This window comes from Mirounga leonina, unplaced genomic scaffold (assembly GCF_011800145.1).
Source record: "Mirounga leonina isolate KUSES-001 unplaced genomic scaffold, KU_Mleo_1.0 Mir_177913, whole genome shotgun sequence".
NCBI classification, from domain to species: Eukaryota; Metazoa; Chordata; class Mammalia; order Carnivora; family Phocidae; genus Mirounga; species Mirounga leonina.
Genome location: NW_023270463.1, coordinates 10,732 through 19,315, shown reverse-complemented (window position 1 = coordinate 19,315; position 8,584 = coordinate 10,732). Strand labels below are relative to the sequence as shown.

The 8,584-nt window shown below is 38.7% G+C and overlaps 1 protein-coding gene across 1 annotated transcript; it reads left to right on the top strand.

Annotated features, from left to right (window-relative positions):
* Positions 1 to 504: 504 nt before the first annotated feature.
* LOC118022941 (olfactory receptor 7A17-like) lies at positions 505 to 1,437 on the top strand. The gene has a single exon (XM_035023896.1). The coding sequence runs from the start codon at positions 505 to 507 to the stop codon at positions 1,435 to 1,437; it is 933 nt and encodes a 310-aa protein (XP_034879787.1).
* Positions 1,438 to 8,584: the final 7,147 nt, after the last annotated feature.

The window sequence follows — 8,584 nt, the reverse complement described above, 5'->3', positions numbered from 1 at the left end:
GATTTCTGTCTCACATTGAGGTCTTTCATCCATTTGGAGTCTATTTTTGTGTGTGGTGTAAGGAAATGGTCCAGTTTCATTCTTCTGCATGTGGCTGTCCAATTTTACCAACACCATTTGTTGAAGAGACTGTCTTTTTTCCATTGGATATTCTTTCCTGCTTTGATGACCATAGAGTTGAGGGTCCATTTCTGGGCTCTCTATTCTGTTCCATTGATCTATGTGTCTGTTTTTGTGCCAGTACCATACTGTCTAGATGATTACAGCTTTGTAATAGAGCTTGAGGTCTGGTATTGTGATGCCACCAGCTTTGCTTGGGATGCACATTCTTATTCTCAGCTGGCATGGGGGGGTCCTGAGAGGGGATAGGTTCCATATAAAAACTATGGATATTCACATTTGAATGTAAAATAAAAATTGCAGAATTTCAATGATATTTGTAATGTTCATTATTGAGAAAATCAGTCATGTTATTTTTTATTCCATAGTAGTCACCTCCACCACATGGAACCAGGAAATGATACACATATTTCAGAGTTTCACCTTTTGGGCTTATCAGAGGACCCAGAATTGCAGCCCCTCATATTTGGGCTTTTCCTTTCCATGTACCTGATCACTGTGTTTGGAAACCTGCTCATCATCTTTGCCATCAGCTCAGATTCCCACCTCCACACACCCATGTACTTCTTCCTGGCAAACCTGTCCTTTGTAGACATCTGTTTCATCTCAACCACAGTCCCCAAGATGCTTCAGAACATCCAGACTCAGAGCCAAGTAATAACCTATGGAGGCTGTATCACTCAGATATATTTTTTCCTACTCTTCACTGGATTGGATGACTTTCTCCTGGCTGTGATGGCCTATGACCGGTGTATGGCCATCTGTCACCCCCTATACTACACTGTCATCATGAAATCCACCTACTGTGTACTGCTGGTTCTGGTGTCCTGGATGATGAGTGCCCTGAATTCCTTATTACAAAGTTTAATGGTGTTGTGGTTGTTCTTCTGCAGAGAGGTGGAAGTCTCCCACTTTTTCTGTGAAATCAATCATGTAGTCCGACTTGCTTGTTCCAACACCTTACTTAATGACCTGATGATGTATTTTGCAGCTGTGCTGCTGGCTGGTGGTCCCCTCGCTGGGATTATTTACTCTTATTCTAAGATCATTTCCTCCATACTTCATATCTCATCAGCTCAAAGCAAGTATAAAATATTTTCCACCTGTGCATCTCACCTCTTGGTTGTCTCCTTATTTTATTGTACAATCCTAGGAGTGTACCTTAGCCCTGCTGCTACCCAGAGCTCCCGAGCAAGTGAAGTAGCCTCAGTGATGTACACGGTGGTCACACCCATGCTGAACCCCTTCATCTATAGCCTGAGGAACAGAGACATAAAGAGGGCTCTGAAAAGAATTGTTGGGGTTCCAGTGATGTAAGAGCCATCATCCTGGGGCTGAAGAAATGCCCATGATTTAGGGCTCACAGTCTCAGAGAGAGGACCTGCTATTCTTTGATCAGACAGGGGAAGTAGAATCTGCTCCTTCTATTTATTTTCTGGTATTTCCAATTGTTTGAATTCAACTTTTCCACACATTTAAGTAACTCACTTTATTAATCCTCTGCTTTGTCTCATTTTTTTCATACATTCTAATGGTTTCCCCAACCTTGGATCACAAATGCCTAGAAATTTCTGTATTTTTCAAGGGGGCAAGTTTGATTTCTTCAAACAAATTTCATTTCAAATGACTTATATCATGCGATGTAAATTTTCTCTATGTTTCTCAAAAGAATAATCATGAGTTGTATTCTTCATATGGAAGACACTACATTGGCTACTAATTTCTTCACATGACTTTATTGTAGAGGAAAATACAAAACCACAGTTCTCCTTTGAGTCTGTCAATCTTTTTACATCCTCTTTTCACTCCTCTTCCTGGTCTCTAGCATTGTTCTGTTTAAGTCTCAGGGTCCTGACAGGGATGCTCAGGCTAGGAAAGCCCAGGCACTGCCCTGCATCCATGGGCTTGTGGACATTCCCACAGATGCCTCCCTGACCAGAATTTCTGCTGTGGCTGCACCAGCCCTTGGGTTCTTACTGTGGTTGCAATACACACTTCAGCAACACCCATCGGAGAACTCTAACAAAACCAGGTCTATTACAGTTCCTGGAGGACAGAGGCAGAAAAGTCTTGGGGGAAGAGATTCATAGCAAGAGAAAGAAAGGCTAGAATTAGGGAGTCCACAGGCAGAGTGGCTAGGGGTTCCTAAGTTCTCTCTTTATTGATCAGTTTAAAACATGAGTGAAATTCTGGTACAGAAACACAATGGAGGATCACTGATGTGTCAGTATCCAGGTTACCCAGGGCTTTCTGAAGAGATACTTCATGGCCGGGGCAGCCTGAGTGCTTATCTGATAATAGTATCACACACCTGACAATATGTTTATTCAGCATGATTGTCCTTGAAATGTATGCCTCAGAAATAAAAAGCTTAATGTCAGGAACTTTCTCTACAAACATGCTACTGTGCTTTAAAACTAGTCTCCTTGTTTTAGTTTAGTATTCACCGAGGTGTTCATAATGCCTACTGTCACCACTTGCAAACACTGATTAGCAAACATATATGTCCCAGTGAGTCTACATGGAGAGACAAATTTGAATAAATAGATTGACCTCATATGTTCTTAGCATCAGAGAGACTACAAATATGAGGATACATTTTCTTTGAGTAAATAAATACCCAGTAGTGGGATCCCTGGATCATAGAGTAGTTCTATTTTTAATTTTTACAAACCCTCACACTGAGAAAAAGAGACAAACAACAAAACAGATTCTTCGGGGCGCCTGGGTGGCTCAGTTGGTTGAGCGACTGCCTTCGGCCCAGGTCATGATCCTGGAGTCCCGGGATTGAGTCCCGCATCGGGCTCCCTGCTCAGCAGGGAGTCTGCTTCTCCCTCTGACCCTCCCCCCTCTCATGCTCTCTCTCTCTATCTCATTCTCTCTCTCAAATAAATAAAATCTTTAAAAAAACCCCAAACAGATTCTTCAATATGGAGAACAAAGTGGTGGTTTCCAGAGGGCAGGTAGCTGGGGGGATGGATGAATTAGGTAATGGGGATTAAAAATACACTTATTGTGATAAGCACTGAGTAATATATAGAATTGCTGAATCACTATATTGTACACCTTAAACTAATATTACGCTGTATTATACTGGAATTAAAAAAATAAAATTTTTAAGAACTATGAGGGTTCAACATTTCAAACCACCCATTTTATTACTATCTGAAATGTTTGTTTTCATGTTGTGCATCTATTTATTGAAGATAGAAGATTCATTGAGGTGAAGGATTTCTTAGTGTCTTCTGTTTTATCACCGAGTTATCTTCTTGTTTCTACCTGAAAACTTCCAATGCCTCCCACTAATATGACTCTTTTATTGCTTCATGAAATAACTCCCTTTTCCTAATATATGTCACAAATATTAAGGGATGGTGAATTAACAATATCAGCATTATCAATGTCAAATCTCCTTCCTGCTCTGAAATCTCTTCCACCTGCATGATCAGAGGACACTTCACAAGAGAGCTGGATGTCCTGCAGATCCTGAGTTCAGGGTCACCAGTTCTTCTGCACAAATGTGCATTTCCTTCAAATTCTCCCAGGTACCCAAAAGGAAGCCCACATAGAGTCACCTGGTCATAAAGTCAGCGGAAATAAATTTGAATAACAGAAAGATCATGACTGTTCTCTTTAATGTCAGATTATGTGCCACACATAAAAAGCAGCACACATTCTAATTGCCTCATGTCTGTTCATTTGGATTATTGTGTCAGTCAGCTCTTGCTGTGTAACAGACTGTCCTTGTCAAATGGGATATAAAATTACTTTTATAATCATATAGAATTATATGCTGGGGAGCATTTCTGATCTCTGCCCATCTCCTCCTGGATCTGGAGTCAGATGTGAATCTACATGGTGTTTCCAAGGCTCATCCATGATGTTGTGTGTGGTTGTAGTTCTCTTCTGTCTCAACCAATTCATGGGCTCTTATTACTACATTTCCATGTGTAGGCTAATCTATTCATAGAAAAAATTGGTTTATCACGTGAATTCCTTAAATTTAATTCCATTGTTCATACATCCATATTAACACTCAGCTTTCTTCCCCATTAGAAGTGCTATCTCTCACCCTTCTTAAGTGAGAATTAGCTACCTGTGCTCTAGATCTTATGCATAGCCAAGCACCATTAGATTTATTCCACTGAATTAAATCACTGGAGTACAGTTACCCTCAATAACCTGCATATATAAAGTGTACACATTGGTAAATTAAAGAGTAAATTTTGCAAGTTTCCTATTTATGTATGATTTAACACTGTACATAAGTTTTAACTGCTTTGTTAAGTAATATTAAACTTAAGGATGCTGAGCATCATTTTCTCTATTTCTGAAGGTAATTTGGGATTCTAAACATAACTCCATACGGACATTGTTGGAAATGAATACAATTTGTGGACTTCCTTGTTTACCTCAAAGAAAACATTTGAGGGTAATAACTTTGTCTTGTGTATGTGTGTGGTTGGATAAATTTTTCTTTCAAATAAACTCACTCACACTTGTACACACAGAGACACATTTATGATTTCATCTTTTAAGTTGAAAGGAATCTTGAGAAAGCTGGAGAGTATAGCACTGAAAACAATGAACTTTTGAATGTATATGAAATAAAAGGATGTAGAAATACAGACAAAGATGTATATTACAATGAGTGACCTCAATTTTGATCATGTGTTCCTTTCCTAAGTCACTGTCTCAAAGGCCTCAGAGTAAGACCTCATGTACATTTATGCCATGAGGAATTCACTCTATCAGTTGATGGGGCAGAATATAACCACATCAATTTAAAATTTCCTTTCTAACTGCTGTGGGTCTGTAATATAAATTGCCCTTATCCAAGGGAAGCCGGTGAGTGAATTGAGAGGCTTAAACTCAGTTCCTTCAAATAATTTTATGGGTTATGTCCATATGAGATTCCTCCCGCTGCTGTAAAATATCCCCACACTAGTTGCTTAAAACAAACACATACGTGCTCTTACAGTTCTGGAGGCAGAAGCTTGGAAGGAGTCTCTTTGGGCTAAATGCAAGATGTCTGCAGGGTTGAGTTCCTTCTAGAGACTCAAAGGAAAATCTATTTCCTTTCCATTTCCAATCTCAATTGCAGGCTGCCTGCATTCCTTGGCTCAGGCCACTTCCTCCACCTTCAGACCAGCAGAGTAGCATTTTCAAAGTCATTCTGACACCAACTCTTTTGTCTCCCTCCTCAACATTTGGAGGACTGTTGTGATTACATTTGTCCCAGTTGGATAATCGTGGCTAATCTTTTTATCTTTTTGTCTATTTTAAAAATTTATTTTTTATTTAAAAAAATTTTAAATTGAAGTATAATTAACATACAGTGTTTTATTAGTTTCAGGGGTACAATATAATGATTCAATAAATCTATATATTTTGAGTATTCATTAAGAAATGTGTATTCTTTTCTGCCAGGTTATTTTTTATCCATCTTTATTTTTTTTCTTATTTAACATATAATGTATTATTTGTTTCAGGGGTACCGTTCTGTGATTCTTCAGCCTTACACAATTCACAACACTTACCATAGTACATACCCTCCCCAATATCTGTCACCCAGCCACCCCATCCCTCCCACCCTCCTCCACTCCAGCAACCCTAAGTTTTTTTCCTGAGATTAAGAATCTTTTATGGTTTGTCTCCCTCTCTGGTTTCATCTTGTTTCATTTTCCGTCCCTTCTCCTATGATCCTCCATCTTGTTTCTCAAATTCCTCATATCAGTGAGATCATATGATAATCGTTTTTCTCTGATTGACTTATATCACTTAGCAGAATACCCTCTCATTCCATCCACATCATTGCCAATGGCAAGATTTCATTTTTTGATGGTTGCATAATATTCCATTGTATATATATACCACATCTTTATCCATTCATCTGTTGATGGACATCTAGGCTCTTTCCATAGTTTGGCTGTTGTGGAAATTGCTGCTATAAACATTGGGGTGCATGTGCCCCTTCAGATCACTACATTTGTATCTTTGGGGTAAATACCCAGTAGTGCAATTGCTGGGTCGTAGGGTAGCTCTATTTTCAACTTTTTGAGGAACCTCCATACTGTTTTCCAGAGTGGCTGCACCAGCATTACATTCCCACCAACAGTGTAGGAGGGTTCCCCTTTCTCCACATCCTTGCCAACATCTATCATTTCCTGACTTGTTAATTTTAGCCATTCTCAATAGTGTGAGGTGGTATCTCATTGAGGTTTTGATTTGTATTTCCCTGATGCTGAGGGATGTTAGCATTTTTTTCATGTGTCTGTTGGCCATTTGGATGTCTTCTTTGCAGAAATGTCTGTTCATGTCTTCTGCCCATTTTTTGATTGGATCATTTGTTCTTTGGGTGTTGGGTTTGATAAGTTCTTTATAGATTTTGGATACTAGCCCTTTATCTCATATGTCATTTGCAAATATCTTTTCCTATACTATTGGTTGTCTTTTGGTTTTGTTGACTGTTTCCTTTGCTGTGCAAAAGCTTTTTATCTTGATGAAGTCCCAATAGTTCATTTTTGCCCTTGCTTCCCTTGCCTTTGGTGATGTTTCTAGGAAGAAGTTGCTTCGGCTGAGGTCAAAGAGGTTGCTGCCTGTGTTCTCCTCAAGGATTTTGATGGACTCCTGTCTCACATTGAGGTCTTTCAACCATTTGTCTATTTTTGTGTGTGGTGTAAGGAAATGGTCCAGTTTCATTCTTCTGCATGTGGCTATCCAATTTTCCCAACACCATTTGTTGAAGAGACTGTCTTTGTTCCATTGGACATTCTTTCCTTCTTTGTCAAAGATGAGTTGACCATAGAGTTGAGGGTCCATTTCTGGGCTCTCTATTCTGTTCCATTGATCTATGTGTCTGTTTTTGTGCTAGTACCATACTGTCTTGATGATGACAGCTTTGTAATAGAGCTTGAAGTCCGGAATTGTGATGCCACTAGCTTTGCTTTTCTTTTTCAACATTCCTCTGGCTATTCAGGTTTTTCTCTGGTTCCATACAAATTTTAGGATTATTTGTTCCATTTCTTTGAAAAAAGTTGATGGTATTTTGATAGGGGTTGCATTAAATGTGTAGATTGCTCTAAGTAGCATAGACATTTTCACAATATTTGTTCCTCCAATCCATGAGCATGGAATGTTTTTCCATTTCTTTGTGTCTTCCTCAATTTCTTTCAGGAGTATTTTATAGTCTTCTGAGTACAGATCTGTTGCCTCTTTGGTTAGATTTATTCCTAGGTATTTTATGGTTTGGGTGCAATTGTAAATGGGATCAACTCATTAATTTCTCTTTCTTCATCTTGTTGTTGGTGTATAGAAATGCCACTGATTTCTGTGCACTGATTTTATATCCTGTTATTTTACTGAATTCCTATATGAGTTCTAGCAGTTTTGGGGTGGAGTCTTTTTGGTTTTCCATATAAAGTATCATATCATCTGCAAAGAGTGAGAGTTTGACTTCTTCTTTGCTGATTTGGATGCCTTTTATTTCTTTTTGTTGTCTGATTGCTGAAGCTAGGATCTAGTACTATGTTGAATAGCAGTGGTGATAGTGGACATCCCTGCTGTGTTCCTGACCTTAGGGGAAAAGCTCTCAGTTTTTCCCCATTGAGAATGATATTCACTGTGGGTTTTTCATAGATGGATTTTATGATATTAAGGTATGTACCCACTATCCCTATACCCTGAAGAGTTTTGATCAAGAAAGGATGCTGTACTTTGTCAAATGCTTTTTCTGCATCTATTGAGAGGATCATATGGTTCCTGTTCTTTCTTTTATTAATGTATTGTATCACATTGATTGATTTGCGGATGTTGAACCAACCTTGCATCCCAGGAATAAATCCCACTTGGTCGTGGTGAATAATCCTTTTAATGTACTGTTGGATCCTATTGGATGGTATTTTGCCGAGAATTTTTGCATCCATGTTCATCAGGGATATTGGTCTGTAGTTCTCCTTCTTGATGGAGTCTTTGTCTGGTTTGGGATCAAGGTAATGCTGGCCTCATAAAATGAGTTTGGAAGTTTTCCTTCCATTTCTATGTTTTGGAACAGTTTCAGAAGAATAGGTATTAATTCTTCTTTAAATGTTGGTAGAATCCCTGGGAAGCCATCTGGCCCTGGGCTAATATTTGTTGGAAGATTTTTGATTACTGCTTCAATTTCGTTACTGGTTATGGTCTCCTCAGGTTTTCTATTTCTTCCTGGTTCAGTTTTGGTAGTTTATATGTCTCTAGGAATGCATACATTTCTTCCAGATTATCTAATTTGCTGGCATATTGTTGCTCATAATATGTTCTTATAATTGTTTATATTTCTTTGGTGTTGGTTGTGATCGCTCCTCTTTCATTCATGATTTTATTTATTTGGGTCCTTTCTCTTTTCTTTTTGATAAGTCTGGCCAGGGGTTTATAAATCTTATTAATTCTTTCAAAGAACCAGCTCCTAGTTTTGTTGATCTGTTGT

Coding starts and splice junctions, on each gene's coding strand:
- LOC118022941 (XM_035023896.1), top strand. CDS start 505: ATGGAACCAGGAAATGATACACATATTTCAGAGTTTCACCTTTTGGGC.